The 26346-nt window shown below is 40.3% G+C and overlaps 1 protein-coding gene across 4 annotated transcripts in view; it reads left to right on the top strand.

Annotated features, from left to right (window-relative positions):
* The window catches only part of PAK1 (p21 (RAC1) activated kinase 1), a 152711-nt gene that overhangs the window by 63916 nt on the left and 62449 nt on the right, over nt 1–26346 (top strand). Inside the window, exons 1-2 of one of the 4 annotated variants that reach the window (XM_007078949.3) lie at nt 4565–4761; nt 21841–22051. In XM_007078949.3, coding sequence (XP_007079011.2) covers nt 21862–22051 — 190 coding nt within the window. In that variant the 5' untranslated portion in view covers nt 4565–4761; nt 21841–21861. Of the gene's footprint in view, nt 1–4564; nt 4762–4841; nt 4857–21840; nt 22052–26346 lie in introns of those variants that run through there. The other 3 variants (XM_007078950.3, XM_042959497.1, XM_042959496.1) reach the window with 3 other exon arrangements.

The raw sequence follows: 26346 nt of genomic DNA on the forward strand, positions 1-26346 counted from the left end.
GATTTACAGGTGATAAAGACTGGAAGGGAAAACTATTCTAGATGGCAGAGAGAGAGAGAGAGAGAGAGAGAGAGAGAGTGCAAGTGAGCAAGTGAGCTTGCAAAGATGGGTTGAAGCCAACAAGATGGAATTTAAGGAGGATGACAGAGAAGTTCTACATTTTAAGTCTCAAAGAAATAGCAACATATGGGCAGGCTGGAGAAGACCTAGCATGATGCTATTCTTATAGAAATGGTGGTTTTGGTTGCCTGAGCTCAATGTCAGCAAAGACATTGCAGTGGCTAAAAACTAATGCAGCTTCAGACTAAATTATTGGAGGTAAGTAGAGTTAAAGGAGGTGATAGTCCAACAATGTTCTGAAGGGGACAGACTGCACTTAGAGTATCATGTTTATGCATAGTGGAAGATGTCCTAGATCACCACTACTCAAAGTAGAGTCTGACCTGTTCTCAGTCTACAATGAGATAAGCATAAAAATTGAGAGTGTTTAGAAATTTTTATAGCCACTTGACAGAGTAATTTTATGTTTAATGAATCTACTAAAAAAGAAAATGAGCTTTGTCTTGTATGTCCTTTATATTGCTTGAAACTTTTACTTTTTATTTTATTTTAATACATTTTATTTTTAGATCAGTTTAAGGCTTACAGAAAAATTGATCAGAAAGTACAAAGAGCTCCTATGTACTCTCTTTCTACCACTCTCCCTTACACTTTGTCAGTGGTCAACATCTTGCAGTGGTGTGAATTAGGTACAATTGATGAACCAATATTGACACATTATTACTAACTAAAGTCCATAGTTTATATTAGGGTACATTCTTTGTGCTGTACAGTTTTGTGGGTTTTGACAAGTGCATAATGTCATGTATCCTATCCACCATTGCAATATCATATAGAATAGTTTCACTGTGTTAAAAGTGCCCAGTGTTCCACCTGCTAATCCTTCCCCAACCCCCTTCTAAACCCCTGGCAGCCACGGATATTTTTGCTGCTTTTATAGTTTTGCATTTTCCAAGAATATCATGCTTTTCAGCCTAGCTTTATACTTGACACTCTTTCACTTCAGGTTTTTCTGTGTCTTTTTGAGGTTTGAAAGTTCATTTCTTTTTATTGTTGAATAATAAACTGTTGTATGGATGTTTGTTTACCCATTGATCTATTGAAGGGTATCTTAGTTGCTTCGAAACTTTGACAATTAAGAATATGGCTGTAATAAATATTTGTGGACAAGGTTTTGTGTGGACATAAACTTTCAACACACTTGGATAAATTCCTAGGAGTGCAATTGCCAATTGTATGGTAAGCCTATACTGTATTTAGCTTTATAAGAAACTGCCAAACTGTCTCCCAAAGTGGCTGTTCCATTTTGCATTCCCATCAGCAGTGAATGAGAATCCTTGTTGCTATATACTCACCCACATTTGGTGTTATCAGTGTTTTGGGTTTTAGCCATTCCAATAGGTATGTAGTTGCACCTCATTATTGTCCCTAATGACATATGATGCTGATTGTCTCTTCATATTCTCTATATTTGTTGGGGTGTCCAGATTATTTTATCCATTTTTTTTGATTGGGTTGTTTTCTTGCTGTTGAGTTTTAAGAGTTCTTTGTACATTTTTGGATACAAGTTCTTTATCAGATATGTGTTTTGCCAATATTTTTTCAGTCTATGACTTGTCTTTCCATTTTCTTAATGGGTATCTTTTGCAGAAGTTGTACATTTTAATAAAGTCCAATTTACCAACTTTTTATTTTATGGATCGTGATTTTGCTGTTGTATCTGAAAAGTCATAACCAAACTCTTTTTATTTTTATTTATTAGAGAGAGAGAGAGAGGGTACAAGTGAATGAGGGGCAGAGAGATAGAATATCCCAGTATGGGCAGAGAGACAGAGGGAGGAAAAGAGAGAGAGAGAGAGAAGTGGTGCTCACCTGGGACTCACGTTTTTACCCGAAGCAGGGCTGGAGCCAAGCAGGGCTCGAGCTCACCCAAAGTGGGGCTCGTGCTCACCTGATGTGGGACTCGAACTCACCAACTGTGAGATCATGACCTGAGCCAAAGTCAGATGCTTAATGACTGAGCCATCCAGGCGCCCTTCAGTGTATATTTTTAAAGTTTCCCAGGTAATTTTGATGCAAAGGGAGAGTTGAAAACCATCATATTAAAACCGTAAACCATAAAGGTTGGTCCTGTTTACTGATGTTTCTATCCCTGGTGGCTTATACAAGATCTTAAGTAGTTATTGAATGAACAGGTGATGAATAGAACATGGGAGTATTTATCCTGGAGAAGAGAAGTGCGGGGACTTCATAGATTACCATAGATTACCATAACATATATCTGAAAGCCTTTAATATTTGCTCTGAAGGATGTTTTCCAGGAGGCAGAATTGGAAGTTTACAGAGAGGCACCTGGCTGAATGTTAGGAAGCATTGTCTAATAGTGCTGTTTTCAAGGAAGCTGTCTGTACCTACATGTATTTCAGCAGAACCTAGAAAACCATCTGTAAGAGGGGGGATGCTACATGGGGTGGAAAGTTGGGTAAGATCAGATGTTATGATTATTGATCATTACTTTGAAAAACTATGTCCAAAGCAGAAGACTGTTCCTGACTTTCATCAACTCTGTATACGTTGATACAAGGGTATGGGGTTAAAGGAACATCCTAAAACGACTTTGAAGCTGAGTTCTCATAGTGTCGTAGGTCCCCCAGCCGGTGTTACTGACCAATTCTCTATAATGTGGGTGTCTTCAAGAAATTCCCTATCTCCTCCATCAAATTTGGGACTTCTGGTAAGTGGACTAGTATGGGTGCTCAGGGTCTGGGAAAGATGGAAGATACTTAACATAAGAGCTCTTTCTGTCCTCATGGAATTCTTCCCTTCCATCCTTCTGCAGTTAAATAATTTGGCCACATTGAATGGAGGTGTAGACATCTGACAAGGAAAATGGATAAATACCATAAAATTTCTGTCCAGCATCCTTAAATTATTGATCAGGCATAATGCTGGTTATCTGCTCTTTGCTAGGCAGTAGGGATAGGGGTTATGGCAGTTGATCTAAAGATGACTAACATGGCAGAGAGAAGTAAAGCATAGGCTTAGGAGTCAGGCCAGAGTTGGGACAACTCAGCCGTTTTCTGGCTGTGTGGTCTTGGGGAAGTCACTCTCCTCTCTCATCCATCACATTCTATCTTTCACTAAGTTCTGCTGCAGCTTCTTCAAGCCGTATCCTTAGAATATGCTTGTTTTGTTTCAGCTCGTCTTCCAATATATTAGTCAAAATCATTATTATCTTCTCTTGCCTGGAGTTCTGAAAGAACCTAACTTGTTTTCTTGTTTCTATCATCCTCCCCTTTATTCTCCATTCAGCAATCAGTGATCTGTTAAAGATGTAAATTAGATCTCATTATTCTGCTTAAAATCACCCAAAGTCTTCTGATTGTTAAAACGGAACAAAACACGAACTCCTAGTTCTGACCTGGAAGAGACCTTGCATAATCTGACTCCTGCCATATATCTCAAGAGCAGGGTGTAGAGGGGGATAGTTAGTGGCATAATATTACCTCTTAGGGAGCATTTGGAAATGTATGAAGGCTTTTTTGTTTAATGTTAAATGATTGTGGGGGCACTGGTGGGGTTTAGGGGGTCTGGGCCAGGGTTAATGAATGTCCTGTAATGTGTTGCTCAGCTTAGGGCTCATTACAATGCCTGATTCACAATATGTGCTTAAGAAATACCTATTGTATGAAACCACGTTCTTCCTGGACCTCAGTTTTGACATGTGATTTGGTAGAGTGCCTACTTCATCGGGTTGTGGTGAGACAGACAAAACATTTTGTTTTTTTAAAAAATTCATTTTAATGTTTATTTTTTGAGACAGAGAGTGAGTGGGGGAGGGACACACACACACAGAATCTGAGGCAGGCTCCAAGATCCCAGCTGTCAGCACAGAGCCAGTTGAGGGGCTTGAACTCACAGACTACTGGATCATGACCTGAGTCAAAGTACAACGCTTAACCGACTGAGCCACCCACGTGCCCCTACACAAAACGTTTTGTAAAGCGTCTGGTACACAATAGCACTTAATAAATGGTAGCTGCTGCTGAGCTTTCTTTGCTTAGAAGCAGCTGTAAGTGCCCACCTAGAGTTTCCCCTCGGGCATTAGAATTAGAACCTGACACCTTGGTGGTATAGAGGCGTGGGTGCATCTCTTTCCCTGAAGGCTGATCTGATAAAATACCTGGTTTGACCTGAAGTGCCCTTGAGTCCTTGTACAGATGCAGAAACTAAGGTACAGAGCGGGTCTGGTTCTCTTCCTTGACTCTGGGGCTCACCCAGGACTCTGACAGGCCCTGGAAAGCCTAGCCCCAGCGAGAAATTACCTCCTGCTAGGTAGCGGGACTAGGTGGGGGAGAATAGCTGAGAGGGTGGGAAGGTAGCAGTCTCCCCGCCCTCAGAGCTTCTTCGGGGGAGAGGGAGGGAGAAGCGCCGTTTACTCCCGCCTCCTTCCCTCCCTTCTTCCCCCGCCCCTTCTGCTTCACCAACCCCGAAGCTGCGCCTTCGCTGAGCCTTGCGAGGGCGGGAGCGTGCTGCAACCGAGAGCGGGAGCTGGGGCGGCTGAGCTGCTGGGAGCTCGGCCCCAGCTGAGTAGAGCGGCGCGGGTGGAGCCAGGGCGTTGTGCCGCTAGCTGGGCGGGAGAGGTGCGGCTCTGCGACGAAAACAGTAGCCAGAGATGCCGGGGCCAGCTCCCCCCACCAGGTAATGCTGGCCCACCCTGGGGCACGCCCAGCTGGGCACTGCTGGGAGGGGGAGGGGTCTCCATTGGCTTCCGGGGAGTGGTGCCGCACAGACCGGTGGGTTTAGGGTCTCTGAAGGAAAGAGACTCTAAGTGAAAGGGCTGAGGGCGGAACCCTCAGATAGAGCCGGCCTAGGGCTAGGCCAGCACCTGGAATCAGCTCTGGCTAGGAAAGGTTGGGAAGGGGAAGCTGGTTTGGGGGAACTGCTGTGCCTCAGGAGCCGTTCTCCTTTGCTAACACCCTCTCTTTGGTGGTTTGGGTGATGCTTTCTTCTACCTTGGCTTAGGTGCTGGCCTGCTGGGACCCTGGGGGTTTTCTCTTGGGTGCTGGGGAGGGCCATTATATTATAAATAACCTGTTAAGAGGTGGAGTAAACCGGGAGATAGGAGACCCAGGCTGGTCCTGTTCCGGTAGCCTCTGTGGGCCTCAGTTTCCTTATCTACGCAGTGAAGAGCTTGATGTTCTTTTTGTAACTCTGGCTTCCCTAGACTGTAACTGCCTTTTGGAAAAGTAAGCTGGTTAAACCCTAGAATGGGCTGCAGAGATGTCCCCTTCAATCCTGTAGAAGACAGGGGAACTTGAGAGCAGGCCTTTGTATCCTGTCCTCCAGCCAGCCTTTTGGATGACATCTTGCTGGTCTGCTGAGGACCCAGAGACTTCATGGGCAAGGCAGAGGCTGATTATTTTAGTGTTGAGTGTAGGTATGTTGGATGTAGGGAGGTGGGGTTGGAAAGAAACAGGTCAAGGCATGTTAATGGTTTTTCTGTGAACTGGCCAGTGATTTGATACTTGAGTGTAAAGCTGCTTTAAAGTAGGCTATCTTTGGGGTGCCTAGGTGGCTCAGTCAGTGGAGTGTGTGACTCTTGATTTCAGCTCAGGTTGTGATCCCAGGGTCATGGAATCGAGCTCCGCATGGGGCTCAGTGCTGAGCCTGGAGCCTGCTTGAGATTCTCTCTCTCCCTCTATCCCTCTTCCCAGGTTGCTTGCATGCTCTCTCTCGTTCCCTCTAAAAAAATAAAATAAAATGTTAAAAAAAAAATAAACTAGGCTATCTTTTCTGGAGCCCCCTCCTTACTCAGCCTAGTTAATGACAGACCTTGGGGGCTGTGCAATGTCTTACTCTATATAATTCTTTCCTTCTTAATCATCTGGGACCAAGAAACACTAGGCCTGATACTAACTTACCTGGATGATTTTGATCCCCTACCTCCCCCCAGTTTTTCTGTGACTCTGCCTCCTTGTCTTCCTTGCCCCATTTTTCTATTTCCTACTCCTGTTCATTTTTCCTTCCCCTGTTTTTTCTCCTGCCCTCCATTTTCTTTCTTCTTCTTGCTCTCCTCATACTTCCCTTTCTTATCCTTTACCCTCCATAGCTAGTTTTTCCTTCCTTCTCTTGGGTCTTTCTCTTCTTGGTTAGGCTTTCTTCTCTTTTCCTTTTAGAACCGTTGGTTAAACTTTCTCATTATTAATAAACCTACTTGTTTGTATGGACCTTTTTGTGGTGTTTGAGGTCCAAACGCTCTCCGTTTCCTACCTATTTCCCTTACTTTGAGCTTTCATCTACAAATTCTGTGCCAGTCTGTCTCCTTACTTCATCTGTGCCTTGCTTTGGGCCTGCCAATAAGCAATCTTTCTTCCAGGATTTGACCCCTACCTCCTTCCCAGAGGGGAGGGGACAGCATAGGGAGTAAGCAAGATGGAAAATGGACAGCTTGAAGACTAGAGTGGGAGTAGAACAAGGTGTCCAGTAGGGCTGGGCCCAGACTCTCTTTTGTGAGACAAGTGACTGGGAGAGGAAGAAAGGCTCTGTGGCAGCTTTCATTGTTGACCTGGAGGAAAAGAGGTGGACTTGTGAGCCAAGGGAAGAAGAGTGGATAGCAGGGATGGGGTAGAGGGAGGAGGGTGGGATACTGGAGAGAAGAACAATGGTCTTTTGAAGAAGAAGGTGGACTGGGAAAGTTAGGGGTTGTTTGGAGGTTGAGGTAGGTATGGTGGGAAAGACTATAGTCTGGGAAAGAGGACCATATAGGTTAATTTCTTTCCCTCCGAAGGCCAGCTTTTTGGACTGTTTTGTTTCTCCTCAACAAACTCTTCTTGAGCAGTGTCCTCAAAGTAGGAGAAGTGAGAGAGGAAGCAGAGATAAGAAGACAAGGTTGCTATTTTCCTGGCACTCCCTGGGTAGACTATAATGTGGAATGCATATGTATACAAAAAGCTTTGAATACGACATCTATCATCACACATTCTCTGGATCATCTGTTCAGTGTTAGTTGTGGTGCCAGGTGCTGGGGATACAAAGATGGAAATTGGACTAAGTTGCTACCTTCCATTGCAGGTCAAGGAGTATGGGTATCTATAACCTCATGTGATAAGTATATGTGGCAGAAGCACAAGGGGCTATGATAACACAGAGGGAGGGAACTTTTTATTCAGCAAGTCAGTGGCAGAGATTGGACCTAAATTCAAGTCTTCTCTAAAGGTGGTATCTGTTCTTTTATGCCATGTTGTCTTCAGACCCTGTGTATGCAGTGTACAAAGAGTGTTCTTACATTTTCTTTTCTGGTGCTGGACTCAAGGTACTACTGAAATGAAAACAGAGCAGTTCCACGTGGTAGGTCACTGTGCCATGGCTAAACGCTCATTACCTTGGAAGGGAAACTGACTTGGTCCCTGTTAATTTCTTCTGGCTCTAGGCCACTTGGGTGAGCTTCCTCTATGAGTCATTTGCTGTCTTCATCCCCTTCCACACCCCTCTATTTTCTTAAATTCAATTTCTGGTGGGCTTTAGAGGCCAGAGACCTGATAGAGCTAGGCTAGGCATTTCACTTCCATTGGCCTCTGTAAAATAGGGATTTAACACCTCACGGGGTTGGTGAAGATCAAATGAAATAATGAATGTGTGAAACTAATTTGTAAACTGTGAACTGATCTACAGATGTTACTGTGGTTATTTGTGAATGTATTTTCACCATGAAAAATGCTTAGATGCTATAGCATGAAAGAAATGCCTAGGGTTGCTCACTGACTGTTTTAAAACTGAGCCTCAATCTTTTTTTTTTTTTAAATGTTTTATTTATTTTTGAGAGGGAGGGAGGGAGAGAGAGAGAGAGAGAAAGAATGAGAGAGAATGAATGAGAGAGGATGAGCAGGGGATGGGCAGAGAGAGAGGGAGACACAGGAAGCAGGCTCCAAGCTCTGAGTTGTCAGCACAGAGATGGGCACAGGGCTTGAATTCGTGAACCGCAAGATCATGACCTGAGCCAAAGTCGGGTGCTTAACCGACTGAGCCACCCAGGCACCCCTCAATCTTTTTTTTAAAGATTATTTATTTATTTTGAGAGAGAGAGAGAGAGAGCTGGCACAAGTAGGGGAACAGCAGAGAGAGAGGGAGAGAATCCCAGGCTGTCTGCACAGAGCCTGATGCGGGGCTCAATCTCACACGAATTGTGAGATTGTGATCTGAGCCGAAATCAAGAGTCTGACAAGTAACGGTAACCTACTGAGCTACCCAGGTGCCATGAGTCTCAATCTTTAATAACAAAGGAAAATGAGGGAGTTAGAATGAGGAGGATTTAGAGACTGACTGGTAATTGAACCCCATGCTAAAAACTGAAGTCAAGAGGTATAGTGATTTCTTTTAGGTCAAACAAATAGTAGGTGGCAAGTATAAAAGATATTATTTTTGGTGATGCCTTGTGATACAGGAAAAAAAAAAAGAAGAGTAAAGAAAAGAAAGAAAGGAAGGTGGAGGGATTGAAAAGCAGACTGACCTCAGTTCAAATTTTGGTTCCACTACCTACTAACTACTTGGTTTTTAATCTCTCTAAGCTTCATATATAAAATTGAATATATATATACCTACCTTGAAGAGTTACTGTAAAGCTTGAACATAATTATATAAAAAAGAAAAAAGTGTATAGTAGGCACTGAATAACTATGCTTGCAAAAATAAACTCTTAAGTTGTCTTCTTAAGAAAGCCTTCCTTGGGCACCTGTTGGGATGAGCACTGGGTGTTGTATGGAAACCAATTTGACAATAAATTTCATATTAAAAAAAAAAGCCTTCCTTGACTCCAGGGCTATTAAGGGCCCTTCTTTGGGATTCATGAAGCACTCACGTTCTTCCTCTCACCACTGACAGTGGCACTTACCATGTCATGTCATACTGTCATTGCGGTTTATGTATCTGCCTATCCTATTAGTATGTGACTATTTGGAGGGTAGAGACAGGGTCTAGTAAATCTTGGTGTCTACTTTTGCTGAGCCCTATTTAGTTGCTAAGTATATATTAGTAAACACAAGGCTTAGTTGCTCCTTTGTGCAGCTTTCTGTTTATTGATGGAGATGTATAATAAATAAGCAAATACAATTAAAATTTATCATAGATGCTGTGAATACCAAGAGTTTCATTTATTCATGTTAGGTTTAGGTACTTATAAGAAATACAGGTGGAATTGTCTAACAGATGTTACTAATCTGAAAGAGAGCTTTTGGGCTAAAGATAGAAACTTGGATAACATCAACATATAGGTAATATGTAAAGCCATGGGAATGGATGAGATCATCTAGATGAGAATGTAACATATGAAGAAAGGAGGTTTCTAACCTTGGACATGTTGAGGATAGCTAGGAAGGGTCTGCAAAGGAGATAGGAGTACACAAAAAGAAGGAGAAGCAGGTGAATGCTGCAGAGAGATTGAGTAAGGTGAAGACAGAATAGTAACCATTTGATTTGGCAACATGGAGATGATTGGTAATCTTGACTACTTTTGGTGCAATAGTAGAATATTACTTGGCAAATAGAAGAGGAGGAAGTGGAGATAGTATAAATAGACAATTCTTTTGAGAAGCTGTGCTATGAAGGGCAACAAGAAATGTGTGATGTTTTGAGGAAGATGTTGGTGTCTTTGAATGGGAGACACTATAACATGTTTATATTCACTCAGTATTCTCAGAACAGGCCAAAAATTTAGAGATCATCTTGATTTTTCCTTTTTTCTCACATCCAATCTCTAAATAAACCATTTGGCTCCACCTTCAAAATATCTATCTTTGCTTATACTGCTGTATACTGACTGCAATCCATTAAGGCATCATCAGTTTCTACCTGGACTATTATAATAATTTCTTAATGGTCTCTTTACTTTTCCTTTGCTCCCCTGCAGTCTGTTCTCTGCAACCAGAGTGGTTTAAACATAAATCAGAACACTACTCAAAACTCGTTAGTATCTTCTCATGCTTGACACAGAATTCAAACTTACTGTTTGTGGGACTGTAAAGTCCTACATAATCTGACCCCTGGCTATATCTCTAATCTTAGTTTTCTGCCATGCTTTTCCTGGTTCAGTAAACTTTTGTCTTGCTGTCCTTTTTGCTGCCCTACATGCCCCCAAATAGTCTCATCTAGGACATTTGTACTTACTGCTCCCTCTGCTTAAAATGCTTCCAGGTATTACTAAGATTAGTTGTCTCATTTATTCAGGTCTTAAGTGTCTCTTCCTCAGAGAAGCCTCTCCTGATCATCTCGTCTTACATACCACCCATCCCTGTTCCTCTCCATATTCACATGTATTACTCTTTAATTTCCATTATGGATTTGACATTGCATATTTATTTGCTTATTTCTTTGTCTGCTTCTTTTACTAGTTCATAGAATTCACAAACACGGGGACTTTGTCTTATTCAGCTAGAGTAGTACTGGGATAATGTAGATGCTTGATAAATATTTGTTGAATGACTGAATATATCTAAAAAAGAGAGGGAGTGGGGGAGAGAGACTGATTAATTGATTGGTTGATTAATGTAGCTGAAAGAGATCATTCCAGGTGAGAGGGAGTGCAAGTAAAAGAGTAGAGGGAAAAGAGAGAATGGCTTTTGATGGGAGTAGGAACACTTCCTTCATTGTAACTGGGTGATGCAGGTGCAGACAGGCACATAGATTTGGGAGTGGGAAGATGGAATTCTCCTGCAAAGATTTCTATTTTCTCACAGAAGGTGAGTTCATCAGCAAAGGGGAAAGGGTGAGTGGGAAGCCCAACTGAGTGCTCATTTGAGGCAAGGTAATCATATGTAGGGAGGTATTCATAATTTTCAAGTGAAAGCAGTCAATCAGGCAATGTTCTCTAGGACATTCAACTGCTTCAGTATAGAGACATTTGTGAGGGAGTTCAGGTATGCCAAAGCTGAGATTTTTCCAGTTGAATTTTGGAAAGGGAGAGGAGGCAAAGGGATTGATTGTTTTGTTTTCTGTGTGTCAAGTGTGTGTTTTAATCAGATTTGTTTAGATTGATCAGATTTATTTAAAGTATATATGTACAGTGAAAGCCTGTTATAAGCTGTCTTATTGTCCTACAGATTTTACTGAGAACCAGTCATCATTTGCCTGTAATTAATATCTTTTTTTGAGAGAGAGAAAACATGCGTGCACAAATGGGGGAGACAGAATCTTAATTAAGCAGGCTCCTCAGCCAGCACAGAGCCCGAGGCAGGGTTTGATCTCATGTCTCACCATGAGATCGTGACCTGAGCTGAAATCAAGAGTTGGATGCTCAACTGACTGAGCCACCCAGGCGCCCCCTGTAATTAATATCTTAAGTCTCAGTTCATTGGCCTCTACCCCAGTGTTAACAGGCTCCTATGGTAATATGACTGTGATACCATTGTGAACTTTGAGCACATTGTAGCGTATTTAGTAAATTCTAATTCCCCTTACTTTTTCCTTTTTTTTTATTGTGGTAAAATGTATATAACATAAAACTTACCATACTAACTATTTTTAAGTGTACAGGTCAGTGGCATTAAATACATTCACATTATTATGCAACCATCACCAGCATTCATCCTAGAACTCTTTTTATTTTACAAAACTGAAACTCGGCCTGTTAAACAGTAACTCTCCATTTCGCCTCCCACCAGCTTCTGGCAGCCACCATCATACTTTTTATCTTTATGATTTTGACTACTCTAAAGATCTCATATTATTGGAATCATATAGTATTTGTCTTTTTGTGATTGACTTATTTAACTTAGCATAGTGTTCTCAAGGTTCATCCATATTGTAGCATGTTACAGAATTTCTGTCCTTCCCTGAATAATATTTGAGTGTATGTGTATACTACATTTTGCTTATCTGTTCATCTGCCAATGGATCCTTGTATTGCTTCTACATTTTAGCTATTGTGAATAATACTGTTATGGACACAGGTGTGCAAATGTCTCTTTGAGACCCCATTTGTGTGTGTGTCTGTATACCCAGAAGTGGAATTGCTGGATCATATGGTAATTCTATTTTTAATTTTTTGAGGAACCACTACACTATTTTCCATAGTGGCTGTACCATCTTACATTCCCACCAGCAGTGAGCAAGGGTTCTAATTTCTCTACATCCTCACCAATACTTGTTGGTTTCTCTTTTTTTGATAGTAGCCATCCTAATGATGCAAGGTATTATCTCATTGTAGTTTTGACTTGCATTTTCCTGATGATTAGTGATGTTGAACATTTTTTCATGTGCTTATTGGCCATTCACATACCTTTTGTTTGAAAAATGTCTATTCAGATCCTTTGCCCACTTTTGAATTGAGTTGTTAGGATTTTTGTTGTTGAGTTTTAGAGGACTGATGGGTTTTGATGTTTGAGTGATTTTTATGGACTGTAATTAAGGAAAAAGAGAAGTGAAGGCTGGAGGTACTAATGGATAGTGGATTAGAGCTCAATAGAAAGTCTAGGAATTGTAGTAGAACTTCTTGAGCAAGTGAGCTGCATGGCTTGGAGATTGTGTTAGAGTATATATGATTCATTCCAGATATTGGAGTTGATGCACATTTTGGTGATAAGGTCTAGGGTGTGATCATGGGAGTATTGGCCAGCTTGGACTGGAGGTCTGCAATTGAAATGGCCAGAGTGTTGGAATGGTTATCATTGTGGCTGTAAAAGTCACCTAGAATGATAACTAGAGGGGTACAGAAGAAGACTGATCAAGGAACTATAAAGCCTTTGAGTGAGGTGACCGGGAAGTGAGTATTAGGCAGGACGGAAGTGTGATAGCAACCAGTGGAGGCTGCTCAAAGGAAAGAGGTTTTTACAAGGAGAAAGGAATTGTTTGGAAATAGCTCTGAAAAGTTAAGGACAACACTGATACGTTGGGTATGAGAGAGAAAATAGCTTCCAGTTGAGAGGGCTGCTGAAGTCTCTTTTTTAGGTGATAGCCAGGTTTCTTTTAAGAAAAGGAGGCAAGGGGAGTTAGCCCATGACAAATGGGAAGATACAGAGGAAATAGTGAAAGGGATCCAGAATTAGGAGGGGGTGAGGAATTTGATGAGATTAGAGGGCATACAGAAAAGGTAGGGGACAAGATTTTGGGTGATTGAGGATGACTGAAGTAAATGGACACTGGAAGCTTGATTGACTTAGTCCTGATTATCTTTTAGAGGAGAGAGGGCAGTCCACTTTTAAGCTGTGGTTCTTAACACTTCCAAGAGAAAATGTTCCTTTGAGGCAGCATGTGGCAGTGTGGGAAATCACAGGATATGTTTAGGCAGAGATTGACTAGAAGGTCATCCATGTAAGAGGCAGCTGAGTAGATTTCATTGTTCCTTGGGTGGTTGAACCAGATGGCCATATAGGTTCCTTTCAGCTCTCAGATTGTATGGGCCTCAGGTTTCAGTGATGATTTTCTTAGTTCAGGGCATCCATTGTGAAGTCTGATGGTTTGAAGCTTATCCTTAACTGTTGAGAATAGCTTAACTGGAACTGCAGGTCAGGAATTTCCCAAGATGGTAGGGAGAGGTATCAGACTTGCTACTAGTTTCTGCAGGTAACTCTAGTGGCTATCTGCACAGGTGGTAGAAGTGAGGAAGATATGTAGATCTGATTGGTGAGAGGAGGGAAGGGTGAAGGTGCATGGCTGCCTTAAGTCTGTGACTCCAAATCTCTCTGCCTTTTCCATTTCATTTTGCTGCATCTCATACCTCTCTGATTCCAGGTATAGTCCTTTGTTCATTTTGTCTCAAACTATAATTAGTGTAGAAAGAGAGTGTTTTTAAGAGAATCAGAATAATCAGAGGCTCATCATGTCCTCATTATTTCATTGAGTGATCTTAGGGAAATTTCATACCCCTATGGGTTTCAGGTTCCCAGCTATAAAATAAAGGTTTGGAACTGGCTGATTTTTCATGATCCTTCTAGCGCCTATGTTTTTTTCTTGTAAACAAGGCAGGCTTAGTCTGTGAACCTTTGCTAGTTACCTCATGTGTGCCAGGTTTGTGCTGGGTGGGACTTGGAGAATAGAGATTAATCAGACTCAGTTTTGTCCTTTGGCTTGTTCATAGTCTGGTGAGGTGATTATGATTATATGGAAACTGCTGCATAGAAGTATGTATAAAATGCTATTAAATTTTGGGGAAAGGATAGAAGTAGGGGGGTTTCTATGAAGGTTTCATAGAGAAAGTGAATCAAGCTGGGTATTGAAGAATGAGTAGGAGTTTGCTTGGCAGACAAGTTGGGACATTTAGGCAGAGAGAACAGTGTGGGCAAAGGCAGGGGCATGAAAGAATATCGAGTTGGAATGAACAAGTTTAGGGAATAATAGAGATGAAACTAGAAAGATGAATGGGGGATAAGAATGGATATTTATCTATTTTGTGCCAGGTAGCATGCTAGGTGCTTCTCTCTATATATGCTTTTTAAGTTCTCATACCTGTATAAAGTACATAGTCTTATGTGTATTTTACATGAGAGGAAACTGAGGGTCAGAAATTAAAGTAGCTTTCCTAACAGCCCAGAAACAGCCTCCACAGTTTTCCTCTCTGCTACTTCAGCAGTTGCTTTCTTGTTGCTAAACCAGAACAAGTGGCTGGAGGCTGCATAGCGGGAGTGCCTTTGACGTGTCAGAAGGACATCCCTCAGCAAATTCAAGACTGCAGCATTCCAGGCTCCTGCCAAAGAAAGCCTCCTGGCACAATTTAATTAAAGATCAGATTCTCATAACCAGGTGTCAAGGGCATGCAGTACTCCCCAGTTCTGGGTGGAGTGTTGGTCATGCCAGTCTCAGCTGCTTTGAGTTGTTGACTGACAGATGTGGTTAATATATGGAATAGGTTTTATTTTCTCTTCTTCCTTTGTCTCTTTCATTTTAAATAATGGCCTGAGGGATTATTAGAGGTTATCTAGCCCATTCCTTTGCTTTTAGAGTGAACAGTGACATGTGGTGTAGTTGAAAAAGAGGTGGTCCTCTGGTCACACAGACTACATTTCAGATCCCCGCCTCTGTTGGCTCTGGGTGACTGGCACCATCTCTGACATTTTGCTTCTTTTGACTTGTTCACTGTTTTATCCCCAGCACCTAGCACAGCCTGGCAAAGAGTAGGTGATGAATAAATATTTGCATGAATGAATGAGAAAAATGATACCAACCAAATAGATTTCCATGTTTTCTGTAAACTCCAAAGTGTTTTAGAATGTTACTGGTTATTAAACTGTCAGTGTCAAATGATGGCTGAAATCCTATTTGCAAAGATAGTTAGTTCAAGAGGTTTTGCAGGGACACTGGTTTTTAGAATTTTAGCAACCCTGTTAGGCAGTTCAGAGGACTCTTCTAAACTCCAAGTCCCATTGTGTGAGCTCAAGTCAGCGCAGAGTCCTCTGTGCAGACAGATGGCAGCTGGTCCCCTCCTCCAGGCAACACCTCTTTTTTCATTGTCATCTCTCCACAGCCTTTTTAAATCAAGTGTCATCTTTTATTTTTAACACGGGACATTCATTGCATGGATCTAGAACTGCTTAGAAGGGACCATTTTTCTGACCAGTGCTGTATGTGTTACAGAACATAAAAGGCTCTCTGTGATCACTGTGTCCTACTTTTTCATTTTCATGTTGTGTTCTACCACAGTGTACTCTCACGGTTGCTATTCCTGTGGTCTGGGATGCACTTGCCTTTATCATTCTCTGTCAAAATCATCCATTTATTTATTGACTGTTTTGTTTGGTTCAGGTACTATACCAATGCCTGGGCCTATTTTACACCAGTTAAATCAGAGCTCAGCATTGGTATCCATCCTCCCAACTTTTTATTAGGAGAAATTCCAAAAGTACAGCAAAGTTGGAAGAATTTTACAGTGAATACATGTATACCCACCACCTAGATTCTTCTGCCATTAACATTTTCAAGTATTTGCTTTATCACATTCATTATAAGTTATATATGGACAAGTATATCACATCCCTGTGTTCATTCATTAATCCATCTTATTTTTTTAAATGCATTTCAAAGTAAATTGCAAATATTAGTGTACTTCCCCCTAAGTACTTTGGCTGGTGCTTTAAAAAGCTTATAGGGGGTTCTAATAATCCAGAGTCAAAGACCACCAGCCTGACCTGTTTATTCTTTAAGCCCCTCCTTTTAACATCACCTCTTCTATGAAGCCTTGCTGATCACCTAAATTCAATATAGTCTTTCCTTTTTGTGTCTTCTGACATTTTACTGCTTATCCTGCTCTTACAGCACTATTCACAAGTGGCCTGGCATTGTGCTTTTCTAGATCCTGTCTATCTTGCTTACTAGACTGTGAGAACCTCTAGAGTTAGATCATATTCCTTTATTTATCTCTGTGTCCCTGGTTTCCAACATGGCAGCTTATATGTAAGTACTCAGTAAAAATTTATTGATTTGAATTGTACTTAAATGAAGAATCTGCAGTGATAGCAAAAGGTGTCCATAACTTTCACATGCTTAGCCTCATGGAAGACATTAGTAAATATCAATCACATCCAGCCCAAACATGTTTATATTGTTGTATATTTGCCATTGGCTAGATTTGACTTACCTAAATCAAGAGTAGCAGAATTCAGGTCAGAAAAGGTACGAAGGGGCAGGGTGCCTGGGTGGCTCAGTCTGTTGAGTGTGGAGCCTGTGAGTTTGGAGTCTGCTTGGGATTCTCACTCTCTCCCTCTTCTGCTTGTGTGCTGTCTGTCTCTTTCTCTCTCTCTCAAACCAACCAAACAAACATTAAAAAAAAGAAAAGTTACAAAGGCGCTACAGTTATGTCAGGTATATTTGGAAAATTGTTTGGCAGAGTCTGAAAACATTGGAACCCCCACCTTTAAATTGCTGTGCGATCTTAAGCAATTTCATTCTGTGTTTTGGACCTCAGTGTTCCTATCTGTTATATGAGAGGGTCAGATTAGGTGGCTTCTAAGGTTGCTTCTGGCTTTGGTGTTATGTGTATCTTGGCTCTTTGTACTGTGGCTGTGGCATCCAGATGTGATAAAGTGGAAGGAAGTAGCGGTTGGTGTGCACACTTCTTCCCTCAGTCCCTGTCCAGTTTCATCTAGTATGTAAAGTACCTTACACATAGTGGCTACTTGAAAAGTGTTTTCTTCCCCTTCTTTCTGCCCAAGCACGATGTCTTTATGCTTTTTATGGCAAAGGAGACATCAAATCACTTCCCTTCCTTGGTTGCCTTCTTGACCAGTATCTGTCTAGTGACTACATAGTGGGAAACAACAGATTGCCCCTCACAGGTGAAGGGACTTTTATTAGAATTGTAGCTAGTAAATAGCAGAGCTAGGACTTAAATCCAGGTCTCTTGATTTTAGCCTCCAGTCATCTTTTTATTATATTGTCCTACCAATGGCCTTTTTGAAACCTCACAGTGATCCTGCATGTATTATAGAGCCATTCAGTTGATTCATAATACTTCAGTATAATTAGTTTCTCATAAATTATTAGGCTCCCTAAGCCTCTGGGGTATTGGTAAAATGTGGTCAGTCTATCTTTCCCCCTCTCTGTATTACCAGTTTGTTCTCTAGGATGGGTAGAAGGGTGCCATCTGAATGATCATTCTAAATGTTGGCCTTGAACCTAGCTTTATCCTGCAGCATGTCAGAAGGCATGGGCTTGTTATCCTCCCAGATCTTTGGCCTGCACAGACTGTTAGAAGATTTAAGATGTGTTTGGTCTCCTTATTTAAGAGTTGAGTATGCTTTTCCTTTCTCCCCTCAGGATTGATGTTTTGGACTTGTTTTCCTGTAAAAAAAAAAAAAAAAAAGTTTAAAATGGCATAGTTTTAAACATGTGCCAGTTATTGTCCTGAATGTAGATGGACAAAATGACCAGTGAGGGGATCTATGAAGTGTAAAGAGAGTAAAGACTGGTGGAGGAACCATAGGAAAAGACTGCTTGGAGGGCTGCAGGGAAACTGGAAAGTAGTATAGAAACATTAAGTCCAAGTAAGTTCAGAGGGAAGGATCAGGAAGATATAAAATTGTGTTCTGTGAGTGTAGTTGAAGGTACTGACAGTGTTTAGCATTGAGAAAATAGATTTGGGGGGTTTTGAAAGATGTTTTCAAGTATCTAAAGTTCAGTCTGGGGAAGAAGCAATAGACTTTTTGGAATAGCTGTGAGGTAAGATTTAGGACTAACAAATAGAAGTAGTTTTTATTTATTCATTTATTTGTTTACTTGCTCTTTGTTCATTTGTTCAACAAATCTTTATTGAGTATTCTTCTTATTTAAAAAAATGTTTTTAATGTTTTTTTTTTTTAATTTATTTTTGAGACAGAGAGAGACAGAGCATGAGTAGGGGAGGGGCAGAGAGAGAGGGAGACACAGAATCTGAAGCAGGTTCCAGGCTCTGAGCTGTCAGCACAGAGCCTGATGCAGAGCTCGAACTCACGGACTGTGAGATCATGACCTGAGCTGAAGTCGGACGCTCAACCGACTGAGCCACCCAGGTGCCCCTATTGAGTTTTCTTTTTTTTTAATTAATTTATTTAAATTCAAGTTAGTTAACATACTGTGTAGTATTGGTTTCAGGAGTAGAACTCAGTGATTCATCACTTATGTGTAACACCCAGTGCCCATCACAAGTGCCCTCCTTAAAACCCATCCCCCATCTAGCCCATCCCCTGCCCATCTCCCCTCTAGCAACTTTTAGGTTGTTCTGTATTTAACAGTCTCTTATGGTTTGCCTCCCTCTCTGTTTTTATCCTATTTTTCCTTCCCTACCCCTATGTTCATCTGTCTTGTTTATTAAATTCCACATATGAGTGAAATCATATGATATTTGTCTTTATCTGACTGACTTACTTCGCTTAGCATAATACACTCTAGTTCCATCCATGTTGTTACATATGGCAAGATTTCATTCTTTTTGAATATTCTGTTCCAGACCTGGTGTTGAGGATTGAGAAATAAATATGACTGAACTTTCTTCTTTTTTTTTTAACGTTTACTAACTTATTTTGAGAGAGAGCGTGTGTGCACCCATAAGCAAGGAAGAGTGAAGAGAGACAGAAAGAGAGAATCCCAAGCAGGCTCTGCACTGTCAGTGTAGAGGCTGACACAGGGCTCCATCTCAGCTGAAATCAAGAGTCCCAAGAGTCCAAGGCTTAACTGACAGAACAGTTTTTGTTCATAGCATCCAAGCATCCTTGAACTTTGTTCTTGAGGAGTTCATAGTCTAAGTCTGGCAGAGGAGGGAGTGTATGGGGAGGAAATGTCTAAACAGATAATTGCAATGCAGTGTGAAATAGATAGAACTTAATATAAGTAAGAACTCTAAATGAAGTGACCAAAGATAGAATAGGCTGTCTTTTGAGACTGTAGATTTCCTAAAATTGGAAGTTTTCAAGCATAGGCTGGGTGACCTAGGCTGGAATGTGGTACAGAGGATTCAAGCATTGTATTCCAACAACAGATTTTAGGTTTTAATAATTTGGAATCATTTTGAAAATGGAGGGCTGCCCCTGAGAATTCTCCAAGTATGGTGGAAGAACTGAGAAATGAAGAAAACCCTGTATCAAAAAGGGTGATGAAGCCTTTCTTGGCATAATCTTGGGCTATAGCCCTCAAAGGGAGTTACATTCAATGAAACTGTTGGCTGAAGGACCAGAAAGGCAGGAAGGGCCTGCTTAGGCTATCAGGTAGCTGTGGGGAGTGTAATTTTGGAACTGGCAGTCCAGAGTAGGAAAGTACACTTGAGAACTGAGCCTGTGGAAATTCTCTTTGGGGGAGCTGAGGAACTTGAGTTGGGGCTGGAAGGGAAAGCAAAGGCAAATCTGCAAAGTGAAGCTGGAACAAATGGATAAAAAGCACACTACCCAGAGAGTTAGTATAGATTAATAAGATTGTCCTTGCTTATTTGATTTCTTTTGTTCAAAAAGAGAAGTAAGGAGCAGTTGGTTTGCCAGAGGTAGGTGAGGATGAATTACACAAAGAGGTAAAGCTTGAATTTGGCCCTGAAAGATGAGTAAGATTTTTATCAGTCAGAGGAGGGAGAAATCATTGACAAGAAGCATTGGCAGGAGGGTAAGAAACTACTTGGCAAATCAGGAGAATAGAGGTTTCTAAGGTACAGTTTGAATGTGGGCTGTGTCCGGGTGTGATGGCTTAGTTTGTAAGGAACTTTAGCTTTTGTGATGGATTTTAAAGTAGAGGAGTGCTGTATTTTAGATCACTGATGGCATGTGGAGAAATAATTAAAAGACAAAATGGATGCAGGTGATCATTTAGTTCTGCATTTATTAGAAAATGTAAAAAAGATTCAATTTTGTTCATAGTATTTATGTAATTGGCATCTACAGCCGTGGTATTCAAATCTGGCTGGCATTGGGATCACTAAGTCTTAAAATTACAGAATTTGGACCATAACCCAGTCATACTAAATCACAATTTGTGGGGGTCAAAACAGGGCATCTGTATTCCTAAAAAGCTTGTGATGATTATTATGTTGGTTTATGTTTGTTTGTTTGTTTGTTTGTTTTTTAATTAGAAACGTTCGTCTCTAAAACATTGTTGTATTTTACTCCACGGAACTTATATTCTTAATGTTTATTTATTTTTGAGAGAGACAGAGACAGAATGCGAAGGGGTTAGGGGCAGAGAGAGAGGGAGACACAGAAGCAGAAGCAGGCTCCAGCCTCTGAGCTGTCAGCACAGAGCCCGACGTGGGGCTCCAACTCACGAGCTGTGAGATCATATCCTGAGCCAAAGTTGGACGCTCAACTGACTGAGCCACCCAGGCGCCCTTCAGAATGTATATTCTAAGTAGTCATGGTTAGAGATACAATTTCTACCGTAACCTAGAAGAATAATGAGAGACTTTATTAATTGTGGACACATTCATGCCTGTCCATTGTCAAGGACACTTACTTATTTAAGGTAAAAACACCTATCTTCATTAAAACTATTGGTACCATGATAGGAATTCCCCTTTAAAGATTTTATTCCTTCCCTTTACCAGAAGCATTGGAGATTACCAGTGAATTCAACACCGTATATGACAGGATGGTTACTGCATTGGCCATCATGTGTTTAGAACCAGGTCAAATTTACTGGAGAGATGATCTAGGCCAAGGGGGCTAGAACTCCCCCTTCAACAAAGTTTTCCTGAAAAGGACTGGATAAATATTTTAGGTTTGTGAGCATATAGTTTCTATTGCAACTACTCAACTCATTGGAATGTGAAAGATGCCATAGACAATATGTAAATGAATGACTGTGTTCCAATAAGACTATTAACAAAATTGGCAGCTTTACTGACTTTTGATGTAGTGATACAGTCCATTCTAGAGAGGGAACATGATTTCCTAAAGCTACAGGATTAAAGGTTGGCAAAGACTTACTATGTAGAATGCTGTTAGCAGTTTTATTTAATGAATGAATAAACGGAACCCAAGTGGTTAAGAAATTCTTCTAAAGCTAGTAAGTGGCACTGGGATTCACACTTAGTTTGGGATTCATATTTTAGCTGGGCCAAATTTCTGCCTTTTAAATGACATCATGGTGGTTCTCTGTGCTCTCCAGTGCCTTAGAGAAAAACAAGAACCTTGTGAATTTTCAGCAGTGCTTGGCACAGAGTAGGTATTACATCTTTGAGTATTGTTGACTGAATCAGACAGCAGTAGTTATGGTGTGCAGTGGAATGATTTGAGCTGGGCCCTGGAGGATGGGTTGTATAGTTTGGACTTAAAAAATTTTTTAATATATATTTCCTTTAGCACGAAAATGATAAAAGAGTTATTTTGTTCTCTCTGATTCCAGTAGCTGCTGGTGGTGGTGACGATGTCAAATAACGGCCTAGACATTCAAGACAAACCTCCAGCCCCTCCGATGAGAAACACCAGCACTATGATTGGAGCTGGCAGCAAAGATGCTGGAACCCTAAACCACGGTTCCAAACCTCTGCCTCCAAACCCAGAGGAGAAGAAAAAGAAGGACCGATTTTACCGATCCATCTTACCTGGAGATAAAAGTACAGTATTTCATTTTTCTCATCATTTGTGTACTCTGTTTATTTTTCTTTTGCTTTTTTTGTTTATTTATTTATTTTATTAAATATAATTTATTGTCAAATTGGTTTCCATACAACACCCAGTGCTCATCCCAACAGGTGCCCTCCTCAATGCCCATCACTCACTTTCCCCTCCCCCTCCCGCCATTCAACCCTCAGTTTGTTCTCAGTATTTAAGAGTCTCTTATGGTTTGCCTCCTTCCCTCTCTGTAACTTTTTTTTTTCCCTTTCCCCTCCCCCTTGGTCGTCTATTAAGTTTCTCAGGATCCACCTATGAGTGAAAACATATGGTATGTGTCTTTCTCTGCCTGACTTATTTCACTTAGCATAATACCCTCCAATTTGTATACTTAAAACAATTTTTTTTGTAACCTAGATAAAAGATCTCTCCTTTCCTTGACTTAATTTTCCTTTAATGCCTTTTCTCCCCTTAAATACTTCCTTTGTCTTTCTTTCCTAACGTGGCTGAAGTCAAATAGAAAATAGACTTATTTTTATATTTTATTAACTATATCTGAACAGAATTCTAAGAAAATAATTATTCTGTTACCAGAGTTTGGACAATCTAACACCAAATATTTACTTATTTTTTAAGTAAGTGATTAAACTTTTATGAACTCACAAAATATAAGAAATACTGGAATGTCTTCATTTGTAAATTTTTTTTGTAAATATTTATTTATGTTGAGAGAGAGAGAAAACATGAGTAGGGGAGGGACAGAGAGAGGGAGACAGAGGATCAGAAGCAGGCTCTGTGCCAGAGCCTAACACAAGGCTCAAACTCACCAACTGTGAACCATGACCTGAGCCAAAGTAGGAAGCTTAACTGACTGAGCCAACCAGGTGCTCCAAGAAATGTTTTTTTCTCAAGCTAGTTTCATTTGGAATGTCTTTCTGATTCTTGATTGCCTCTTATTTATTCGTATGCCCCCATCTCACATAGATTTGGAGATTAAATATCGTTAAGAAGGGTAGGTAATAGCTGAGAAAAGGAAGCAGGACCCAGCATGAGTTTGCTAAGGATAAGTCATACTAGGTGGGCTCATTTTCTTTTTACTGATAAAACTTCTAGAAGAATAATCAGGATTTTAATAGTGTATCTCATAAAGTCACTGAGATCCTAGGGACAAGATCATGAAATAGAGGTTTGGGTATGGCTATTAATATGAGGTAAAATTCTCAGTCATGCTTGCAAGTCCTTTTCTTGTGGGGTGTTGACAAAATTGGCTTTCTGTTTATAAATAGTTATCATAGCTTCTGATTTAGATGGACCTGGTTCAAATCCTGTATTCATCACTTACCAGCTCTCTGACCTTAGGTATGTGAGTCACCTCCTTTGACTTTTAGTTTCCTATCTGCAGGAAACATTGGGATTTTCATATCTCTAAAATTGGGATAATATTTCACAGAGTTGTTGTGTGAAGATTACAGCAAATTTCCTAATTAAGTACCTTCCACACAGAAGGTACTCAAAAATTAGTACCCTTTCTCTTTACTCCTTTATTGAAGCTGGGAGGCATTAGACTATATGATAAAATCAGAATTGGGATTCTGAAGCAGTAGGCCAAATATAACAAGCACAATGTGAATTGCAGAAAATATCTTACGTTGCAGAAAAATATAACTGCATAACTATAGATCAGTATAAGATGGTAGATGATAGTATTATTAACCAAATAGGGAACACGGGAAGAGGAACAAGTCAGGAGGTTTGTAGTTGGAGAGCAGGAAAGATGATGACTTTAAACACATCGCATTTGAGGTGAAAAGATAATTTTAGGCACTTTGCATCTGAGATGTCTTGACATAGAGATGTCTAATAGGCAGTGATATTACGTATAGGAAATGATTCTTGAATAACTGAAATGAGAACTATTGAGGATTATTATTGAGTATTTGGGGCTTGTGTCTTTGTGTGTGTTTACCCTTTCCTCTATTCCACCTTCATTGTGAGCCCTTTGGGGGCCTAGATAGAAGAGATAGGGGTAAGTTGCCTAGCTTTCATTTTCTGGCTAATTTATTTATGTAGTAGTGGTTAACTTCCTAGGATACAGGGCCTATGATCTAGGTGGTATTACCCTGCCCTAGAATCTTCTCCCACATATATAGTCACTTTGTATCCCTCAATTTAGGTGGATGCTTATTTTTAACATTGTGCTTTAACAACCATAGTTCTTTTTTTTTTCCAGTGGCTGAAAACTTTATTTTTTTATTTAAATTTTAGTTAACATACAGTGCAATATTGAGTTCAGGAGTAGAATTCAGTGATTTATCATTTACATACAGTACCCACTGCTCTTCACAACTAGCAACCTCCTTAGTATCCACCACCCATCTAGCCCACCTCCCCACCTCTCTCCATCAACCCTCAGTTTGTTCTCTGTCATTAAGAGTTTCTTGTGGTTTGTTTCCCTTTCTTCTCTCCCTGCCCTGTCTTCTCATATTCTCATCTGTTTTGTTTCTTAAATTCCACATATGAATGAAATCATATGGTATTTGTCTTTCTTTGATTGACTTATTTTGCTTAGCATAATATATTCTGGCTCCACCCACGTCATTGCAAATGGCAAGATTTCATTCTTTTTGATGGCCAAGTAATATTCCACAATGTATATATACCACATCTTCTTTATCAATTCATCAGTCAGTGGACATTTGAACTCTCTCCATAGTTTGGCTATTGTTGATAATGCTGCTGTAAACATCAGGGTGCATGTATCCCTTGGAATCTTTGTATCCTTTGGGTAAGTATCTAAGAGTGGAATTGCTGGCTCATGGGGTAGTTCTATTTTTAATTTTTTGAGGAACCTCCATACTATTCTCCAGAGTGGCTGCATCAGTTTGCATTCCCACCAACAGTCCAGGAGGGTTCCCTTTTCTCCACATCCTCACCAACACCTGTTGTTTCCTGTGTCATTAATTTTAGCCATTCTGACAGGTGTGAGGTGGTATCTCATTGTGGTTTTGATTTGTATTTGCCTGATGATGAGTGATATTGAGCATCTTTTCATGTGTCTGTTACCCGTCTGGATGTCTTCTTTGGAAAAGTGTCTAATCATGTCTTCTGCCCATTTCTTAACTGGCTTATTTGTCTTTTGGGTTCAACAATAATTCTTGAACTCTATAAATAAGTAGGTCTTTGGCCCAAGTTTCTACATATAGTAGAAAGGACTTTTAAAATTAAAGTTGGAATTGTTCTTGCTGACTAACTAAGATTCCTGCCTCATAGATACCATCAAAATTAAAATTTTTTGTGTTTCAAAGGACACCATCAGGAAAGTTAAAAGATAACTCACAGAATGGTAGAAAATTTTCTTAAATCATATTTCTGATGAGGGACTTGTATCATACATATATGGAGAGCTATTACAACTTAACAATAAAAAGACAACTCAATTAAAAAATGGGTAAAGGATCCAAATAGACATTTCTCCCAAGAAGATATACAAATGGCCAATAAGCACATGAAAAGATGCTCAAAATCATTAGTCATCAGGGAAATGCAAATCAAAACCACAATGAGATGTCATTTCACACCCACTAGGATGACTATAGAATAACAAGTGCTGACAAGGATGTGGAGAAATTGGAACCCTCATACACTGCTGGTGGGAGTGTAAAATGGTACAGCCACTTAGAACAGTCTGGCAGTTTCTCAAAAGATTAATCATAGAATTACCATATGACCTAGAAATGGAAACATGTTCACACAATACTTACATATGAATGTTTATAGCAGCATTATGCATAATAGCTAAGAAGTAGAAACAACCCAAATATCCATCAACTGATGAATGGATAAATAAAATGTGGCATATCCTAACAAAGAAATATTACTTGGTAATAAAAAGAAATGGAGTTCTGATCCATGCTACAACATGGGGGAACTTTGAAAACATTATGCTAGTGAAAGAAGCCAGTCACAAAGGACCATATATTACATGATTCCATTTATATGAAATGTCCAGGCAAGTCCATAGGCAAAAAACAGATGAATGGTTGCCTGGCGCTGTGGGAGGAGGCGGATGGGATCAGAGGGTGATGGCTAAGAGGTATGGAGTTTCTTTTTGGGGTGATGAAAATGTTCTAAAATTGATTGTGAGGATGGTTCCCTAGCTCCGTTAATATACAAAAAGCCACTGAATTTTACACTATATGGATGAATTGTATGGTTTTAAAACCTTTTTTTTTTTAAAGAAGATTCTTGCCTAAAACAGCAGGTACAAGTATAACCCTCAGACATCATTGAGAACGAA

Source organism: Panthera tigris, chromosome D1 (assembly GCF_018350195.1).
Source record: "Panthera tigris isolate Pti1 chromosome D1, P.tigris_Pti1_mat1.1, whole genome shotgun sequence".
Taxonomy (NCBI): domain Eukaryota; kingdom Metazoa; phylum Chordata; class Mammalia; order Carnivora; family Felidae; genus Panthera; species Panthera tigris.